At 41.6% G+C, this 20,333-nt stretch overlaps 1 protein-coding gene across 4 annotated transcripts in view; it reads left to right on the top strand.

Moving 5' to 3' along the window:
* The window catches only part of dyrk2 (dual-specificity tyrosine-(Y)-phosphorylation regulated kinase 2), a 30,541-nt gene extending 25,249 nt beyond the window's left edge, over window positions 1–5,292 (top strand). For all 4 annotated transcript variants that reach the window (XM_085435854.1, XM_085435855.1, XM_085435857.1 and 1 more), the window contains one exon: window positions 236–5,292. In XM_085435854.1, the coding sequence (XP_085291980.1) occupies window positions 236–870 (635 nt within the window). In that variant the 3' untranslated portion in view covers window positions 871–5,292. The remainder of the gene's footprint in view (window positions 1–235) is intronic.
* The last annotated feature ends 15,041 nt before the right edge of the window (window positions 5,293–20,333 follow it).

The following is a 20,333-nucleotide window of genomic DNA, read 5'->3' as shown; positions in this document are numbered from 1 at the left end:
CCAACAACGAACGTTTCCCTTTAAAATTAATGTGCATCAAGTTATCTTTGCAATTTAATAATAGATATAGTTATTATTACTTGCATTCTGATGTTTCAGGAAACTCTTGAAAGCAGTTCATCGCAGGAAACGGTCTTTGGACTTCCTGAATGTGACTGCTTTACTTTTTGTTTGACCGACTAGCCAATAATGACACAGGCTGGATTTGATGGTGACCCTCTTTCTTCTCTTCCAGGCTCCAGGTATGGGATGCCCATCGACATGTGGTCTCTGGGCTGTATCCTTGCCGAACTGCTCACTGGTTACCCCCTGCTGCCGGGCGAAGATGAAGCTGACCAGCTTGCCTGCATCATCGAACTCCTGGGAATGCCCACTCAGAAGCTCCTTGACGGCTCCAAGAGAGCGAAAAACTTTGTGTCATCAAAAGGCTACCCACGGTACTGCACCGTGACCACGCTACCCGATGGCACCACAGTGCTGAACAGCGGGCGCTCGCGGCGGGGAAAAATGCGCGGCCCCCCGGGCAGTAAGGACTGGAGCACGGCGCTGAAGGGCTGCGATGACGTGCACTTCATCGACTTCCTCAAACAGTGTCTAGAGTGGGACCCGGCACTCAGGATCACGCCCAGTCATGCGCTTCGGCACCCGTGGCTGAGGAGGCGGCTTCCAAAGCCTCCGTCAGGAACCACGGCTGGAGAAAAGACCTCATCGTCCAAACGTGGCACGACCACTACTGATGGCGCCATCACCTCCATCTCAAAGCTCACCACCACGTCATCCTCCTCAAAAACCAGGACTAACTTAGCAGCTATCACGGACGCCAACGGAAACATCCAGCCGAGGACAGTGCTGCCCAAACTGGTCAGCTGAGAGTGAATGCACCCCACTCGCTGCAGGGAGGATGGCAAACCAGCCGAATAAAATGGTTTCGTCCAGTTTGACAAACGTTTGGTTTTTCAGCGTTGTTGGGGTGCATTCAGAATAAACACGGCATGGAAATGTGCGGATTGGCTACTCCGCCGCACAAAACCCAGTTAGATGAACTTGCTTGCGTTCAGGAATGCCTCAAATCCTCAGTTTTACATTTTGAGCAGTGAGACACGAAGTAACCGCACATTGTTTGGACCCGACTGCAGCGCCACTCAGACAATCAGAACTCACTATACCGCTCTGTAGCTCCAAACTCACAAACACATCAACAACATGGTGCTGACGGGGGAACAAGGCTGTTTTTAAAGCATTTTTAGTACAGAATCTTTTTAGCTGGTTTGATTAATCAATTTAACAGCTTCAGTCTTACAAGGTTATATCCAAACACAGTGTAGGGCCTTATGAAGGAGGTTTATGAGGTTAACTGACAGTTAAGTTTGATATATCCTTTTAATTCTAAAGGTATAGTTGTGCAGTGATTAGCTTTCTAGTCTTTGTTTTATGTCAGAGTGGAAAAAAAAGTTTGTTGGGTTTTAGTTAGGGGTAGATTGGTGGTGTTTGTTAAAAGCCCAGCAGAACCCACTCCCTGCTAGGTAGCTAACTTTGTTAGTTAGCTTTTGTTTTACAGTGTAGCTAGCCTTTTTTTTACCGTGCTAGCATAGTGCCTGTCAGCTGGCTAACTGCTAGCTGGCACTGTTTGTTGTTGGACAGCTACGTGTTTCTTAGCTGTCCCTTTGCTAGCTATTTACCTTTTGACTGGCTAGCAGTTAGCTTAACAAATTTTAAATCTGTCAGCTAGCTATAGCTGGCTCCACGTTTGCCTTTTTTGGCAGTCTGGCGGCTAGCCTTAGCCGGTTTTTAGCCATAGCTCGTTAGCTCTTCACTGCCCAGCCTTACGAAGCACAGACAGAATGAAAAAGATTTTTAATATCTACACTTTGTTTTTTGATGGGGATAAAATAATGCCTGAAAAGAAGAATGTTTGAAGTAAACAAGTACCAGTTTTTTCCTTTTGTAATGAATCAAAACTGAGCACTGAGGGCACGAAATGGGGTTTGAGGGAGAGGAGCTGGTTTAATAGTAACATTATAAACCTCACAGCAAAGAGCATGGATTAAAAAAAAATACATTTAATGTTGTAAACCAAAGGGGACAGTGAAGAATTTTCTTAAATAGCCATTTTAAATAGTATTTAATAATAATTTGTCATTGTATAGAGAAAATAAAAGATGATTGTTGACCGTTACGCGGTAGACGTATCACCTGAGCCCAGAAAAAAAAGTTTATCTAAAATTAACTTGTACACAAATCCTCATGTGCAACAAAATGAGTGTAAGCAACTTTGATTTTCAAAGTACCATAGGTTTACTAAGCTCCTCCATTTGGTTTTTCTCAAAGTATGGCGAGGTTGTTTTAAACCACAGCCTTTAGAGCCATTTGGAGCATGATATGTAGTGAATACCCTTTTAAAAAAGTAACAAAGAATAGTTAAGGAGCATCTACGTCAGAATGGATCGAGCAATAACATCTAAAGTTCAGCCTTTTCTTTTTTTTTCTCTTTTTTCTTTTTTTTTTAAACTTGCGGCAGTCAGTGAGCGATTAAAGGTGAATACCAATGGGACCTAAGCATAGTGAGCCACTGCATCTGGCCCTGAATGACGCAGTAAAATTACAGATTAATTTAATGATTATTGATTATATAGATCCAAAAAGAAGTACATTTGCTGATACACGGATCAGAGTTAATTATTGAAAAATTTATAATGGGACGGGAGATGATTTTTATTTATTTGCGACACGTTAATATTTATTAATCTAATCTATGTATTACGTGCAGTTTATACTGTATACTTGAATGTGTGTGAGCTGGATGTATGTACTTGTGCGTGTATGCGCGTGCGCAGTATAAAGGGTCTTTTTGTTTGTTTGGGTTTTTTCTAAAGCTTGTTCCCTCAACCCTGCATACTTTTACTTACACACACACACACACACACACACACACACACACACACACACACACACACACACACACACACAGCTGTATCTGAACGCACTCTAAAACTTAGGAAGATGACGACTAGGAGAAAAGCTGGCCCACAGTTGGCTGTGTGCACCATCAGCCTGGTGATGTAATGTAGCATGCAGGAAGTGGACGATGATGCTCAGAAGGAACTCTTGTTTAAAAACAAACAAAAAAAAAAAAAACAGACACTACCTGCTCCACCCATCTCAGGGGAAGCTTTGTCCCCCTTCTGGAGGAGGAAGAGGAGGATAAAGGGGGGGATCCTCTCTGATGTTGGTTTTTTTTTTTTTTTCTGAGGACTTGATTGGTTGAGTTTTATTTTATTTTTTTAATTCAGTGAGATGAAGTGCAGAGAGTCATAACTGTGTGCCTTCAGTATCTCATTGCCATGTCTCTCTCTCTCACTCACACACACACACACACACACACACACACACACACACACACACACACACACACACACACACACATTCTTAAAGAGGTGATGTCATAGCATCAATAACAAAAATGAACAACAAAACCTCCCAGGAAGTCCGTCAGTATCCTTTGGTGCCAATCACACCAGCATGGTGAGATTTAATGGCTTAGAGTCTGGATGCTGATCAGTTCCTGGTTTGTTTCAGTAAAGCCCAAAGATACCTTGTGAACCCGTGTGACCTTTGACCTCTAAACCCCAGCTTGTCTTCACTGATCTGATACAATGGTTTTGTGGTCAGTGGAGACTCAAACACATGTTTAGCACAGTTTACAGAGCAAACAATAGTGCAGCAGAAAGCTCAAACAGTGGACACAAACACCAAAACGCCCACATTTGACCCTGTGGAGGTGTTCTTGTGAAAAATCAGTCCGGCTTTCATTTTGATCTAGGAAACCGCTGTTTTGCTCAAATCCCAAGCCCTGGATACATTTTAGAGGTTTTACTCTTGATTCTTAATACTTTTGACTGTAAGCAAGTCAGATTTATAGCTTTCTGTATAGTCACTCTGAGTCCTGACCCACTATAAATGGCAAACTTCCTGCCATAGGTAAGACCATATGGGGCCCGGAGTTGTGAATGAATCAAAAAATGATGTAGTAATACTAAATTAGTGCCACCATATTTCAGTACCTGTATCCACCTGTGAATGGTTTCCCTGTTATTGCTATCTGCTGCATTACAGAACATGCCAACTTACCAGCCAAAGTAGCTTTAAGCTAACCTGTACCGACATCCACAGGTGTGTGTGTGTGTGTGTGTGATAAGATGATTTTTGGGGTGGGCAGGGGATGTATAACATGGCTGCACAATGTATAGACACATATCAGCCCACTGTCGCCATCTGTCACTGTGGTACAGACCAGTGACACCTGCTGACAAGAGGGCTAAGCTAACACTAGCCGTTCGACTGCTAGCGCCCAGCCGCTAGCTGCTGCACTGACGTTTGTTTTCTTTGCAGTGATGCTAACACTAGCCTATTGCTAAATAAATGCTAGTAGCACATTTTTACCTGCTAGCGTTGAGCTCTGCACAGAGGGTGCTCGTGCAAGCTGTTAGCATTAGCATTAATGTGGTTTTAAAGGTTTGTTGTTGTTGTTTTTTTTTAAATTTAAATATTCGTACCTCAGATCGCTCAGTTATTATTATTATTATAACCGCTGTCACTAACACCCAGGGCATTTGGTTGATTCTACCAAAGTGCATTCCTTTACAAAGCTAGCTCAGAGCTAGCTGCTCAGATAGACACGCAGGTAGGTAGGCAGGAAGTATGAAAGAACGCAAAGGGGAAGTGGACAGAAAGGCGATTGAGTGAGAAGCAGCTGTTGTTATTGAGATCAAAAGAGCATGAATTGCTTTGTTTTGTTTTTCTAAATATTGTCACTGGCTGCAGTCACGCTCATGATGTTTGATTTAAATAACCTCCGGTAGCAACCAGTTGGGTTTTTTGTTTGTTTGTTTTTATTTTGGAGGGGACAGCAACTATAGCCTGGCTATCTTGCTAGCTCAATGCTACACTAGCCAGTTAATGTACAATCCCATTAGCCATTTAGGTTCTCTTCGGGAGTCTTTGCAGCCAGAGGTTAGCGGCTGATAGCTTGAAGCTGCACTGTATTTCTGTGATATTTGCCAGCTGGTTTTTATTGTGGATCTTATCTGTAAATAATGTGCAAAGTGTTTGAATAATAGTTGTTTTTTTGGGGTGGGGGGGGGTTAAATGCGCTGATGTGCCACGCCGCAGCCAGTTTTACAACGTACTGTATCTACTGTACAGAACACAGAAGTTGACTTTTCTAGTGAGCCTTTGTTAAATTTTATTGTGGTGCAAGAAAAGGATTATTATTAATAAAACAGTTTTATTGTTCGTCTTTAGGTTTCTGTCTTTTTGTGAGTCGGAGTGTAATGAATGGGATAGATGTGCCTCTTTCTGCCCACTTTTAAATTGCAAACAAAAAATGGAAAAAAGGCACAAAACATGAGAACACTAAGAGTTATTTAGAAGTTAAACTAAAAGGTAGTACAACCCCACAAGGTGCACAAGCACACTGAGACTTTGTCTGACAACCCCAGTGCCTCTGTAGAGTGGAAACTCCGGAGTAACAAAAAACAGCTGAAAGTAATAAAGGAAAATGAGGTAAGAAATGGAAACTAGAAACAAAGCACGTAAGAATCAAATTTGAGTTGCCAATGCAGGAAAAGTCTTGGATTGGCCTCCCCAGAACCTGGACCTCAACATTACTGGACCAATGTGGGATCATCGTGACAGAAAATAGTACAAAAGGCAGAAATGTGCAAAGAAGAGGATTGAATGTCTTTCTAGAAGGCTGGACAACGCAAGACATCTGCCTAAGAGTCCATATTGTGTTAAAGAATGAATGGTCCTAATAAATCCATTTCAAGCTAGTTAGAATTATACAAACTTTTTATTCCAGTCTGGAAACAGAGAACAATTCAGCTTGGAGTTTGAGTGTTTCTCCTCTTCTTCCATCTCAGGTAGAAATCCATCAGACACTTAATGACTTGCAGGAGTCTGTGGAGGAAGCTGAGCGATTAGAAGGGGGTTGCCATGACAACACAGTCTCCAAAGTATTAATGAATGCAGAGTTTTCAAGGAGGACGTAACATCACATGCGACAAGGAGCCAGGAAACTGTGAGGCACGCTGTCATGGCAACCAGCTCGGCGTTATTAGCGCTGTTTAGATTAGCGCCGACAACACAAAGTGTTAGAATACAGAACACACAGGATGTAAAGGTGTCACAGGTGTAAAAAATAGTCTTTATTTACATTTAAATTTACTTATGAGAGCCATGTGAAGGACAGATGCCAAGAAGCAGCAAGTTAAGAGAAGATTTACCCCTCTTCTTCATAATATCAGCCATCAGATCCTCTGTGCTGTGGCCTTGTAGAGACTGAACAGAATTATTTTTAGAGCCTGTAGTTACTGGAGGTCCTTCACACAAAGTAATAGTTTTCATCCAAAATGCACCTGATATTAATAATTAATTGAATTCTCAAGTATACAAATGATCAGACAGCTCAAAAATGACCATTATTGTTGCCTAAAACCAGCACGGTACTTCTCATGTTTTACTCTGTTGGACCAAAATATCTTAATTACCTCCATAAAAACCCGTCAAACCTCCAAATTCACATTAAACAAGAGGATCTATGATAACTAATCAACATTAACCATTTACTGGCTGTTTGTTTGTTTGTTTTGTCTGGGGGAAAAAATGAAACCAACATGCTTCTTCAAGTTCTTTAGTTCCTAAAATAGTAGAACCTTTGGCTGTATTGGTTTATTGCACAATTAAGATTTTGACTGGATGCCGATCGCAGCGGCCATCTGTAATTTGTATGGAAGAAAATTTACTTTTCAAAGTAAAATGTGATCCTTAGCATTACTTTAAATGTTATCAATTCCAGTTTCACTCCTGCTCAGTGAATAGTTTCTGAGTATTTTCAGATTAGTCGACTAAAGCAGCGGTCCCCAACCTTTTTTGCGCCACGGACCGGTTTATGCCCGACAATATTTTCACGGACTGGCCTTTAAGGTGTTGCAGATAAATACAACAAAATAAAACTAGTACCGGTACCGAAAAAAAGATTTATTCATAACACACGTGAAAAGACCCAGGAAAACAGAGTTAACGATAAAAACCCTGAAAACCATACATTTCACACCTGAGCCTCAACTCTCGCGGCCGGGGGGTTGGGGACCACTGGACTAAAGCAATCAAAAGTATTTTCTTCTCTAGCAATAAGTGGTTGCCAGATGGTTGCAGACTGGACTCTTGGAGTCTTAACTCCACACGGTTTCATGTCCAAAATAGTGGAAAAAAATTATTGATGTGTGGTAAGTAGTCACATGACTGCAAAACCTCAATAATGATATGCTATCTGGTAGCTAGCAACACAGCTTAGAGTAATATAAACACATTAGCTTAAGGACAATAGAGGGTGACTGTTTTTAATGCTTCTCTTTGGAAAGCAAATGTGTTTGGCACAACAAACTATTCAGAACATGCTTCTGCTTGCTACAACTGCCTGACAGGACAGGTGTTTAACAAAAAAAAGTTCATAATGAAAGTAATGGTAGTTCTTGGTGGGCGGAGACAAACACCATCATGTGATGACAAAGTCTGAGATGATCTATCCACAACACCAGGCAAGTCATTAATAGGTTGCTGCACTGTTTGGATTTTTTCCTATGAAAGAGTCGTGATCGAAATCTTAGCGATTCCTTTGTTTCTTTTTGTAATATTGGGTCTCAAGAACACTTTAGACTCAGTTTTTAAAACCTTAAAGGCATTCTTGGTATGAACAGAGCTGTAACTTTCCAGTAACAATCAATGGGCGTGTCCAACAAGGTGTAAAGATTGGACATTTTTCCCATTGTTGCCTCCCTCGTGACTCACAGAATCCTGGGCATGTTCACTGAAAGCACAGCTGTTCCTGCCCTCTGGTAGCTGGAGGCTTTTTTGGGGATTTTTACACCACACAGATTATTGATGTCGAAATGCTTCCAGAAAAGATGCATTTAGACTCTGTAACCTGCTGCTGGGTGTGGGACACACAAGACACGTTTCCACAGAACGAGGAAATATGCAGCACAAACAGAAACTATGTCTTTGTTAGGCTGTAATTTAACAAAGGGCACAAAATGTCTTGAGTGTGAAATATTTCTTTACACCAAGTAACAGTATGTGTTGGTTTTTGGTTGTTACAGGTTTTCTTGTTAAGAACTTTCTAATCTGAAACAAGCTGCCAGACAGTAGCAGTACAGAGTAGTTGGCAAGTTAATACTGACTGATGGATGCTTGAAGTCTAACAAAAGCTTAGTTATACCCAGTGAGCTATACAAAGGAAATGGCTATGGAGCCAATCCTTTTAACCAGCTGTGCACATAATGTCCACAAACGATCAGAAGAAACACACAATGAAGTTCAAAAACGTCCACTAATAGACAGAGCCTCTTTTCAACTCATCTCCCCAGAGTCATGTTCTCAGTCTTTACAGTTGGCTGTTACGCAAGTTCCCAATGAAATCAGAGGTTGGTTTCACCCATTACTCCAGTTGCTCATTGGGCGTTTCCTTAGCCAGCCTCCCAATAGGTGCCCACATATGACCCAATGGCTTTATCTCATCTTCAGCTGTCTTTCTCTGTCTGCTTTGGTCTTTCTAGTCTTTGTTTGCCCACCTCTCTAATGGCATCCTTGTTCATTCTGAGGACGTGGCTGGTTCGTCTCCAGGTCTTTCACAGTACACCCATGTAGACTCTTTAAAAGTTAAGTTTGAGTTAATCACCATGTTCCCAGAAAGCATGTTTGTCCCTATAATGATATTAAACAAACACACACACACACACACACACACACACACACACACACACACACACACACAGAGGTTGTCACATCTGCGCCCATGCATACACATTTCCTATTTTCGACACTTCTTCTTTCTCGCCTGTCATTAACAAGATAATTAGTTTGCCATGGTAACGAAGTACAACCATGTGATTGGAGCAGCTGTGCTCTGTTTAAGGCTGCAGGGGGAGATTAGCAGGAAGGACATGGCTGCTAATTATAGCAGCTGAAGCAACAGGCTAACATGCTAATGGCTCAAAGAAGTCCTGCAGGAGCAGCTGCTGCCTGGCTCAAGGGCAGGTGTTCAGAGAAGCCATAATGCAAGTGGAAGTCAACCAGAAATCAAAATTTTGTGGAAGTTTTGATGCTTGGTTTTCTCTTCATTTACTTTGAAATGGACTCAAATCAAGGTCTACTCTGGATGTTTGAGTGGTTTCCTCATAATTCAAAACTTAACGTGCATTCTGGATAAACTTAAAACAGTTATATCACCACCTGGGAGGGGTTGCTGCTCAAAACAAACTAAAGCATGTGAAAGGTTGACTTTTCGCTGACTGACAGCAGGCTGATAACTTAAATCTCATTTTTCTTATTGACTGAGCACCATTTTCTTTAGTGTTCAGAATAAAAATCAATCAAACAACTCCAGGTTTCTTTTCACCACTGTAGACCAGGGAGAAAAGGTCTTAGGATGGGCATGGTCAGCAACAATACTCAGATAGGTTGTAGCATTTTAAATGATGCTCATGTAACCCTGGTAAGATTTACAGCATTCAGAAGTACAGGGTTCTTTGAACGCATCGTAGTTCTTGTCTGATCGTTAAATTTCCGGGCTTGCCCTGAAGGCATCACCTGCAGCTCGGTGTACGCAGTGTTGCCAACTTAGCGACTTTGTCGCTATATTTAGCGAGTTTTCAGACTCCTTAGCGACTTTTTGTTTGTTTTTTTCTGAAAAAAGTCGCTAAAAAAAGACGTGAAAGTGCGTATCGCTTTTACTCTCAACTAGAGATGGACCGATCCGATATTACGTATCGGTATCGGTCCGATACTGACCTAAATTACTGGATCGGATATCGGAGAAAAATAAAAAATGTAATCCGATCCATTAAATATCACGAAAGCACCTGACAAAACTTGCAACACGCCGTAACTCACCTCAGAACGTTAGCAGTCGGAGCAGTATGCATCACGTGATAGAGCGGCTGTGGCATGCGGGACCTGTCGGTGGTCTGGATAGCATGTGGAGCTTCGCTAGCAACCCGGCATTTCATCTCCGACAAAGTTATCCCCGAGAGAAGTAAAGCAAGTGTGTAAGTCCATCTCTGAATGTTTGTAAAGCATTCCTGCGTTAAGCTTAACAAGCGACTGCCTCTCGCTCTCCGGCTGCTACTTCAATCGTGAAACTGCTTAAATGATCAGCTGATCGGCTTTTCTGTCGCGAGTCCGTGTCTCTTGTTTGCTTTTGGCCCACTTTGCACCAGAAAGAGGAAACCAGCGGCTGAACAACAGCAGAACGTTTAAGCTTGATCAGCTGTTGTTAGAATTTATTTAATATTACTTTCTACTCCAGGATCTTTTTCTACGTAGCTGACGGCTGGTAACTGTGCAGGGGCGGATCTAGCAAAGTTTAGCCAGGGGGGCCGATAGGGCATTAACTGGGAAAAGGGGGCACAAAGACATACTTTTCTTTCTTATCCTCATTTAAAATGCCGAGCTTTTAATAAATAATTATCTGACACCCAAAGTTTTAATTTGATGTAAAATGAATAGAAGTCAATTACTGTATATAGTGACTATTAAGTCTAATATATACCCTAGTAAGCTATAGTACTTTTTACTTTGGGAAGGTACCATCTGTGCAGTCTGCAATTTTGTTGAAGAAAGATGTTGAATCTATTTAATATTTCTTGAAAAATAATTGATTTCTGTGCATTTTTTTTCACACTGCATCAAATTAAGGTTGATTACGTCGATTAAGCATCATGAGGTGGAGCGTGAGGGGTGGTTCCTTATTTTTTATTTATTTCTTTTTGTTGTTGCTGGGAGTTGGAACCCTATTAGTTAGGTTGCTTAATATTTATGCTAAGTACTCTTTAAAATACCAGAATAGGGAGGATGGTGTAGGTCTAAGTTTATTAGATTGATCAGTATTGCTGAACTATGAAATATTTTTTTTGTATACAGGTATAACAGAATAGCTTTAGTGTAGTTGTTGTTTTAAACTTGAGTATGAACTTATACAAAATGCAGCAAGATATTTTAAAAAACAGTTTTGTTGATTAAAAAACACTATATCGGATTCATATCGGTATCGGCAGATATCCAAATTTATGATATCGGTATCGGTATCGGACATAAAAAAGTGGTATCGTGCCATCTCTACTCTCAACAAGTAGCGGGTGCTGTAACGCAGTCAGTTCTTCTTTTACTCTTTTACTCTTATGCTGTTTTGTGCATCACAAGGTTTAAAACTACTTATAAACACACACACAAAGTAACTCCACCAGAGTGCCTATTTCGGGTCACTTTTACCAGTCCAAGCCCGGGTAAAGGAGCAGGGTTGGAATTGTGACATTAAAAAACCAATAATTGCTAAAAGAAATTTAATTTGTAGTTCTAAATAAACTCTAAATGCATTTAGGACGTTTTTACTCACTTTATGTCTCTTCCACGATGTTATTTCTCTCTCCAACAACATAGGTTACAATTGGATTAACATGACCAATTATGCAAATTAGGCGATGACGTCATTTAGCGACTTCTAGCGACTTTTAGGACAACCACACAGCAAATTCAAAAGTGTTAAATGTTTTGGTGTTAATAGTCTTCTTGCAAAAGTAGAGTTAATTTTACTCTAAGCAGAGTCACATTCTTTTAATGTAACCCTGAGGTGTAAAATGATAGTAGTTAAAATCGAGTGTTAAAAATGAGTGTTTCTCTGTCAAATCTGGAGGTGTTACAATGGAAACATTAACTCTTGACCTCTTAACTCTGAACTCCTAGAGGGGCTATGACACCAATAGAGTAAATTCACAGACTCCGCCCCCAGCACGGCTCCAATCGAAGCTGAAGGGAAGCCGTTTCAGAACATTTTGCTCTACATATTTGAGTTGTTTGCCATGCTTGGTAAGTCATTTTTTCAAAGATTGTTTCAATTATTATTATGAGCTTTTACTTCTGTGGCTCTTTGGAGTTGAGACAAAGCTGTGTGAAAGGCATTAGCCATGTTGCTCGCTGATAGCATAATATTCTGTTTTAGTTAGCTGAAAGGTATTGTTTGTGGGCAAATACCACAGCCTTGAAAAAAAGCTTGCATGTGAATTTTCAGTCAAACTTTTGGTCAAATACACCTAAAACAAGGTCTAGAATGTGAAATGTTGGTATAATGGTGCTACTTGAAGCCTGAAAACGATCGCCCATAAAAAAAACAAAAAAACCCCCAAAAACGAGCAAACAGCAGTAGCAGACGTCCTGACTGGGTTCTACGTTAGCATAGATCCCTCCAGAGTTTTGTGCACACGAGCAGCTGGTCCTAGCACACTTCAAATCCTGTCTCCCCCCCACCCTGGACCCCCACCAATTCGCATACCGCCAGAACAGGAGCACAGAGGATGCAGTCTCCATCGCACTGCACTCTGTCCTCTCACACCTGGACAACAACAACACCTACGCCAGAATGCTGTTTATAGACTTCAGTTCAGCATTCAATACAATCCACCCCTCACAACTCATCAAGAAACTGACAGACCTGGGCATCAGTTCCCTCATCTGCAAATGGTTACTGGACTTCCTGACCAACCGCCCCCAACATGTCCGGCTGGATAACCACTGCTCATCTACCATCACAATGAACACCGGTGTACCACAAGGCTGTGTGATGAGCCCTTTCCTCTACTCCCTCTTCACCCACGACTGCAGACCTGCTGATGGTTCCAACACCATCATTAAGTTTGCAGATGACACCACGGTGATTGGCCTCATCAGTGACAACGATGAGGCCGCCTACAGGGAGGAAGTGGATCGTCTGGCTGAGTGGTGCGACAGAAACAACCTGCTGCTTAACACCGAGAAGACCAAGGAGCTCATCGTGGACTACAGGAGGAATGCTGACCCACATCCACCCATCCACATTAAGGGGACGGCTGTGGAGCGTGTGAGCAGCTTCAAGTTCCTGGGAGTCCACATCTCCGAGGATCTCACCTGGACGACCAACTGCTCCAAGCTGGTCAAGAAGGCTCATCAGCGCCTCTTCTTCTTGAGGACTCTGAGGAAGAACCACCTGTCCTCAGACATCCTGGTGAACTTCTATCGTTGCACCATCGAGAGCATCCTGACCAACTGTATAACAGTCTGGTACGGGAACTGCTCTGCCTCGGACCGGAAGGCGTTGCAGAGGGTCGTGAAAACTGCCCAGCGCATCGCCGGAGCACCACTTCCTGCCATAAAAGACATCTACAGGAAGCGGTGTCTGAAAAGGGCTGGGAAAATCATCAAAGACCCCAGTCACCCATCACATGGACTCTTCACCCTCCTGCCCTCTGGGAGGCGCTACAGGAGCCTCCGGACTAAGACCACCAGGTACCGGAACAGCTTCTTCCCCACAGCTGTCAGACTCCTGAACTCTGCCTCCTGACATCTGACCCACGTTAACATATGGACTGAACATACACACACCCACAATGGACAACTGTACCCTCAAACACACAATAATAACATGGACTGAACCACCACTCACAACCACTAGCACTTTATATAGCCTCTGTAGAAACTATCTACACCCTCACTTATCTTAACTGCACTACTGTATAGCTCTGTGTAAATAATCATTCTGTACATTCGATAATCTTTAATCCTACAACTGTTTACAACTTCCATAGTTCACATTTCTGTATAGCTGTATATCTCAGATTTCTGTAAAGTTATTTATTTCATATTCTGTATAGTTTTTCATATTTATATCCTGTTCATAGCTTGTACTCACTACAGCCTGTACATACTTATAGTTATAGAATATTCACAACATACTTCATACCGTGTACATTATAACATACCATAATAGACCCATTTCTGTAATATACTTACATATCTATACTATTGCTAATATATATTGTAATATATCTATATCACTAAAGCACTTCTGGATGGATGCAAACTGCATTTCGTTGCCCTGTACCTGTGCATGTGCAATGACAATAAAGTTGAATTCTATTCTATTCTATTAGGTAAAAATGAAAAAGGTTGAGGTTTTACATTTAGTTCAGTATTACCTGTTGCCTGCGTCCTTGTTTTTTGGGAAAATACTTTACACAAGTAATGGCTCAAAGAGGATTCCTTTTTTTTTTTTTTTTTTTACTGTGCTGCAATTGTTTACTGGATTATTTGTGCCATTAATTAGTGTCAACTAATTTTTATTCAATCTCCGCACAGGATATGCTTGTGAAGATGGAATATGGGGGAGAGCAGAAGTGCGTTGAAGTTCCACAAAGGGATGAATGAAGGACATGCATATTGTATTGAAGAAATAAGTGATGAGAATGCTGTTATTTGCATTTACCATGTCAGACCTTTTGATAAACAAAATTCTAATGAAAGTGAGAACATGTATACTGTTACATCTTTCAGAAAATGTTTTGAAATTGTGGTGCACAGTTCAGAATAAATGTTTTTCAAAAACCATTGCATCTTTTTAGTAAATGTTTATTTCCAAAAGAAATTTCTAGAAGTTCAGAACAGTAAAATTCCCGCTTTTTAGAATGAATTAGAAGATAACTCTTACGTAGTTAAACGAAAATACTCTTTGAGAGTTAATATATAAACTCTTAACACCAAGTGTTAAATTATCAACTCCAGACAGATTTGGTGTTTAACACTAAATCAGAGTTAACGTACCAACTCTCCAAAAAGAGTTAAATTAACACTCTCTGGTGTGGACCCATATAGACACTTTAATAGTGTTGAAATCAAATCCGACAGTGTTAATTTGGACATGCTGGATTTGCCTTGCAATAGTGATTTTCCTTACTGAGGAGTTGGCAACACTGAGTGTGCGTGAAGGTGTGGTGTAGAGGGAAAAGGATGGCAAGGAAAAACTCCATGCTGCCGCGAAGCACGGTTTCCCAGTTAAAAGGAAAAAAAAGAGGTTAACATTTGTGAGAGAGCTGCCGTTAGCGGTGAACCGCAGACGGGTACCTACCTCGAAGGAGTCGGAGTGTTTCTTCGAACTTTTTGAACTATTCTGTGAGTTAGCCTAGCTCACTTAGCACCGCAATTGCAGTTCAATGCACTAAAAAAAAAAAAATAACTAACCAGTCAGAATAGTAGAAAATGTTGTTTAATGATGTTTAAGATGTGTTTTCATAGTATTGCGATGTTGTGACAGTTTTGTTTATTATGAGTGTTTATTGTTTTTTCCTTTCTTAGGCCTGCTAGTTTCTGCCGCTGCCAGCTAAGTGGTTATACGCAGTTCACGTGCGATAGCTGTGCTGTAGCTGTAACTGCGGGTGATGCAGAGTAATGCCAGTGTATTTACTTTTTATGTGCCACAAGATGCAAATTTATTTTAATATTTAAAAAGAACCAAGGACATTAGGAACAAAGACATTTAAGGAATGTGGACATCTAATGTTCTGCATATTTCTGTGCAGACTGGTTTTTTTTTTGAGGGACAATTCCATGTGTGCTGTGTAAGGAGCTGCCATCGCAGATTTAAGGCACCATTACTGCTGTGGAGGTCTTCTGTGGATCAGGACGCGGACACGTGATACCTGCCGTACCAGGAGGGCGGTAGGGAAAAAACAAAAGGAAGTCCACCTGAGAGATACAGTGGGGCAAAAAAGTATTTAGTCAGCCACCGATTGTGCAAGTTCCCCCACCTAAAATGATGACAGAGGTCAGTAATTTGCACCAGAGGTACACTTCAACTGTGAGAGACAGAATGTGAAAAAAAAAAAATCCATGAATCCACATGGTAGGATTTGTAAAGAATTTATTCGTAAATCAGGGTGGAAAATAAGTATTTGGTCAATAACAAAAATACAACTCAATACTTTGTAACATAACCTTTGTTGGCAATAACAGAGGTCAAACGTTTACTATAGGTCTTTACCAGGTTTGCACACACAGTAGCTGGTATTTTGGCCCATTCCTCCATGCAGATCTTCTCGAGAGCAGTGATGTTTTGGGGCTGTCGCCGAGCAACACGGACTTTCAACTCCCGCCACAGATTTTCTATGGGGTTGAGGTCTGGAGACTGGCTAGGCCACTCCAGGACTTTCAAATGCTTCTTACGGAGCCACTCCTTTGTTGCCCGGGCGGTGTGTTTTGGATCATTGTCATGTTGGAAGACCCAGCCTCGTTTCGTCTTCAAAGTTCTCACTGATGGAAGGAGGTTTTGGCTCAAAATCTCACGATACATGGCCCCATTCATTCTGTCCTTAACACGGATCAGTCGTCCTGTCCCCTTGGCAGAAAAACAGCCCCATAGCATGATGTTTCCACCCCCATGCTTCACAGTAGGTATGGTGTTCTTGGGATGCAACTCAGTATTCTTCTTCCTCCAAACACGACGAGTTGAGTTTATACCAAAAAGTTCTACTTTGGTTTCATCTGACCACATGACATTCTCCCAATCCTCTGCTGTATCATCCATGTGCTCTCTGGCAAACTTCAGACGGGCCTGGACATGCACTGGCTTCAGCAGCGGAACACGTCTGGCACTGCGGGATTTGATTCCCTGCCGTTGTAGTGTGTTACTGATGGTGACCTTTGTTACTTTGGTCCCAGCTCTCTGCAGGTCATTCACCAGGTCCCCCCGTGTGGTTCTGGGATCTTTGCTCACCGTTCTCATGATCATTTTGACCCCACGGGATGAGATCTTGCGTGGAGCCCCAGATCGAGGGAGATTATCAGTGGTCTTGTATGTCTTCCATTTTCTGATGATTGCTCCCACAGTTGATTTTTTCACACCAAGCTGCTTGCCTATTGTAGATTCACTCTTCCCAGTCTGGTGCAGGTCTACAATACTTTTCCTGGTGTCCTTCGAAAGCTCTTTGGTCTTGGCCATGGCGGAGTTTGGAGTCTGACTGTTTGAGGCTGTGGACAGGTGTCTTTTATACAGATGATGAGTTCAAACAGGTGCCATTCATACAGGTAACGAGTGGGGGACAGAAAAGCTTCTTACAGAAGACGTTACAGGTCTGTGAGAGCCAGAGATTTTCCTTGTTTGAGGTGACCAAATACTTATTTTCCACCCTGATTTACGAATAAATTCTTTACAAATCCTACCATGTGAATTCATGGATTTTTTTTTTCATATTCTGTCTCTCACAGTTGAAGTGTACCTCTGGTGCAAATTACTGACCTCTGTCATCATTTTAGGTGGGGGAACTTGCACAATCGGTGGCTGACTAAATACTTTTTTGCCCCACTGTACCTTATCATTTTCTTTTGCTACTTTTATTTTTTCTTCGCCTGGTTCTTTTTTGTTCTCAAACCCAAATAAACTGGTAACAAATGAAACTCATATCATAAAAACTGACGGTTGACAACCAGTAAAAGTCTAGTGGTACCACATTTTCCTTTTCTTTGGGGGTGTTGAAATATTGTATTTTCTTTCTTGTCTTACATCTATTTTGATTGTTTCAATTATTTTTGTGATGCATTTGAGATTGTTACTGCACTTGAAGGTATCTCTACATTGAAAATGAGCAAAGGGAACTGATCCAAAGAAGATGAATATATACGAACACACACACACACACACACACACACACACACGAACACACGAATAGGGATGGGTATCGTTTAGGTTTTATCCGATACCGGTGCCAAATCGGTACTTTTGAAACGGTGCCGGTGCTCAAACCGGTGCTTAAAGAATGGAGAACACAAAATTGGTCCAAAAACCTCTCATGTTCAGCTGTTTCTTGTTAAAATATAACAATGTTAGCCTTTTCTCCAGCTATGGGGCATATATGGTATCACTCTTGGCTGGAAGCAGTGCTTAAACAATGGAAAAAACACAAACTTTGTCCTAAACCTCTCATGTTTAACTGTTTTCCACTTTTTCTTTGGTCATTTTAGCCTTTTTAGCCAGGGTGAAGGGAGTATCTGCCATCAAACAAGAAGACAGCAGCATGTAGCTATGATGATGTTTGCTAGTTCACCTTACATGCATTAATGTAATAACGTGGTTAGCCTACGAACAACATTAAGCTACTCATGCAGAGAAGAACGGCTGCTGCTGCTGCCATCATCATCCGTCATCATTTCTGCTACACTGGCAGGGCTAGGGGCCAGGACTCTCCTCTTCGTGTTTTTGGGGGATGTTGCATAACAGGCAACCCACCCGCAGTAGATGTGCTCGGTGTGAGGTCTCGCAGCAAGCTATCAAATACGGCGCATTTCTGGGCTTTTAAAAAAAACGCTATGCGTTGCCAGGTGTTTCATCAGATTTGAGGAGTTACCTCCTTTGACAGTATCAGCTTAAAGCACTTGTTGCAGGCTGCTGAGTTTGCATATTTTGCTGTGAAGTACAGCCAGACTTTTAACCGCTTCGCCTTGGGCATTTTTAATCTGTAGCTCTGCTTTAACAGAACGTACGTACGTACGTACCTGGCCCCGCCTACTATCCTCGGAAACGTAAAATGATTGGCTAGAATCTAAAGTGTATCACAGCTCAGGAAAAAAAAGCACCGAAATAAAGCACCGAAATGTGCGCTGCTTTTCGGTCTGGTTACTACCGTTTATGTCAGAACCGGTGCCATTATGGCACCGGACACCGGTACCCATCCCCACACACACACACACACACACATACATACATATATGAATATAGATATAGATCTATATCTATATCTATCTATCTCAAACTTTGTTTCACAAACCTGGGGTTATGCGTGTTATGTGGGTTGGAAGTCTTATTTGCTCTTACAGAGTCTGCTACTGCCAATCTCCTTCCCAAACCTAGTAGATCATTGAGCGCAAATCTGAGGAAACCTGTGATGACTCTAAAGTAGAAGGCCCTAGGTCTGAGATTTCTGATACGAGCCCTAGATTCAGATATTGTAGACATTGCACTTGGGCCAGCAGTATAGATCATCTATTTATAGACAGAGGGACACACATTCAGTTACACTCAGCTGGTACTAAAAGGCCCAAAGTGCACTGAGAACACCATTACACCAATAGCAATCTGAACTCTTGATACCAGGCAGGATGGATCTATGCTTTGATGCTGTTTACACCAAATTCTGACAATATTATGTCATAAAAGTAATCAAGACTCATCAGACCCGGCAACTTTTCCAATCTTCTGTTGCCCTGTTTTGGTGAGTCTGTGTGAATTCTAGGCTCAGTTTCCTGTTCTTATTTGACAGGCGTGGCACCTTACTGAGGTGCCACCGAGTCCTTTGATGCGCTATCAAACTAAAGTGTTTGTTCGTGGGATTTGGTATCACAACGCCAACGCACACCTTTTACAAATATTGGTGACGTCACTGACTTTGAAAAACTACAACATGTGATTCCCAAACGTTGAATAATGGAGAATTACTCTCATTTTTACCTTTTTCACCACATGGTTACTGCAAGATAAGTACTTAAATTAATAATTGTCAAAATCTTTGCAGGTGCTTTTGATCATGTGAGTCATTGACTGACTCATGGATTCAGTTCCAATAGACGTCTCAGGTCTAAACTGTTCATCGGCACGTTGAAAACTTGGGAACGTTTATTAATGACTCACCAGGAGTCACATTTTTCACACCCTGACAACCTCAAAATGAAGTTATATTAGTGATTGTTAATTAAAGGTTCTCAGGTGTGACAGGTGAGTTAAGGAGCTCGGTCTCACCCTGAGTGACGAGTCTCTCTTTGCTGAAGACGACAGGTGCTTGAGAGGATCAGGATGAGAAGGAGGGAAGTGACTCACCCTCTCAGCCGTCGGATTAATCTCCAAAATAAACGTGGCATTGTTTACCTGGACCCGCCCAGTCCGCCAGATCAGCCAATCAGACTTGGTGGTAGTCGGAAAAGCAAAGTGAGAGGTGCAGGTGAGTCAGCATGTACGTGTTTGTGCATTACACAGTGCAGCTGGCATGCACAAGAAACAGAAGACAGCAGTGACGTCACAGCATTAAAAACACTACTGAAGCGAATGGGAAAAACACAGACTGTACAGTTCCATAAATAATGACTAAGCTCTGTTTTACTTCATTTATGGTGAAATATGTGATATTTTAAAGTTGACTCAAAATGCTAAGAAATGACCTAAATGGAGTTATGTTTGTCCATTTTAATTTTTCCATTCTAACCCTCTCTTATTGCTCATAATTTTGGACTTTGTTCTGTTTATTGCTCAATCAATTCTTATCGAAACATCACTAAACTGCATACCACACTGTTCCGTGTTTACAGTCTTATGTCTGGATTAACGGGCAGCTTGCAAGACACATGGAACTTTACACATGTTGATTATCTTCCATGAAACCTCCGTCACAGTTTCCCCGAGTGGCTGCTGAGTCAGTGAACGTCTCTGA

This window comes from Copadichromis virginalis, linkage group LG17 (genome assembly GCF_057382275.1).
Source record: "Copadichromis virginalis isolate Kocher_CV1m ecotype Utaka linkage group LG17, C_Virginalis_male_GT1.1, whole genome shotgun sequence".
In the NCBI taxonomy this organism is placed as follows: Eukaryota; Metazoa; Chordata; class Actinopteri; order Cichliformes; family Cichlidae; genus Copadichromis; species Copadichromis virginalis.
Note: the sequence above shows the minus strand (reverse complement) of the source record. Positions and strands in the feature narration are given on the sequence as shown.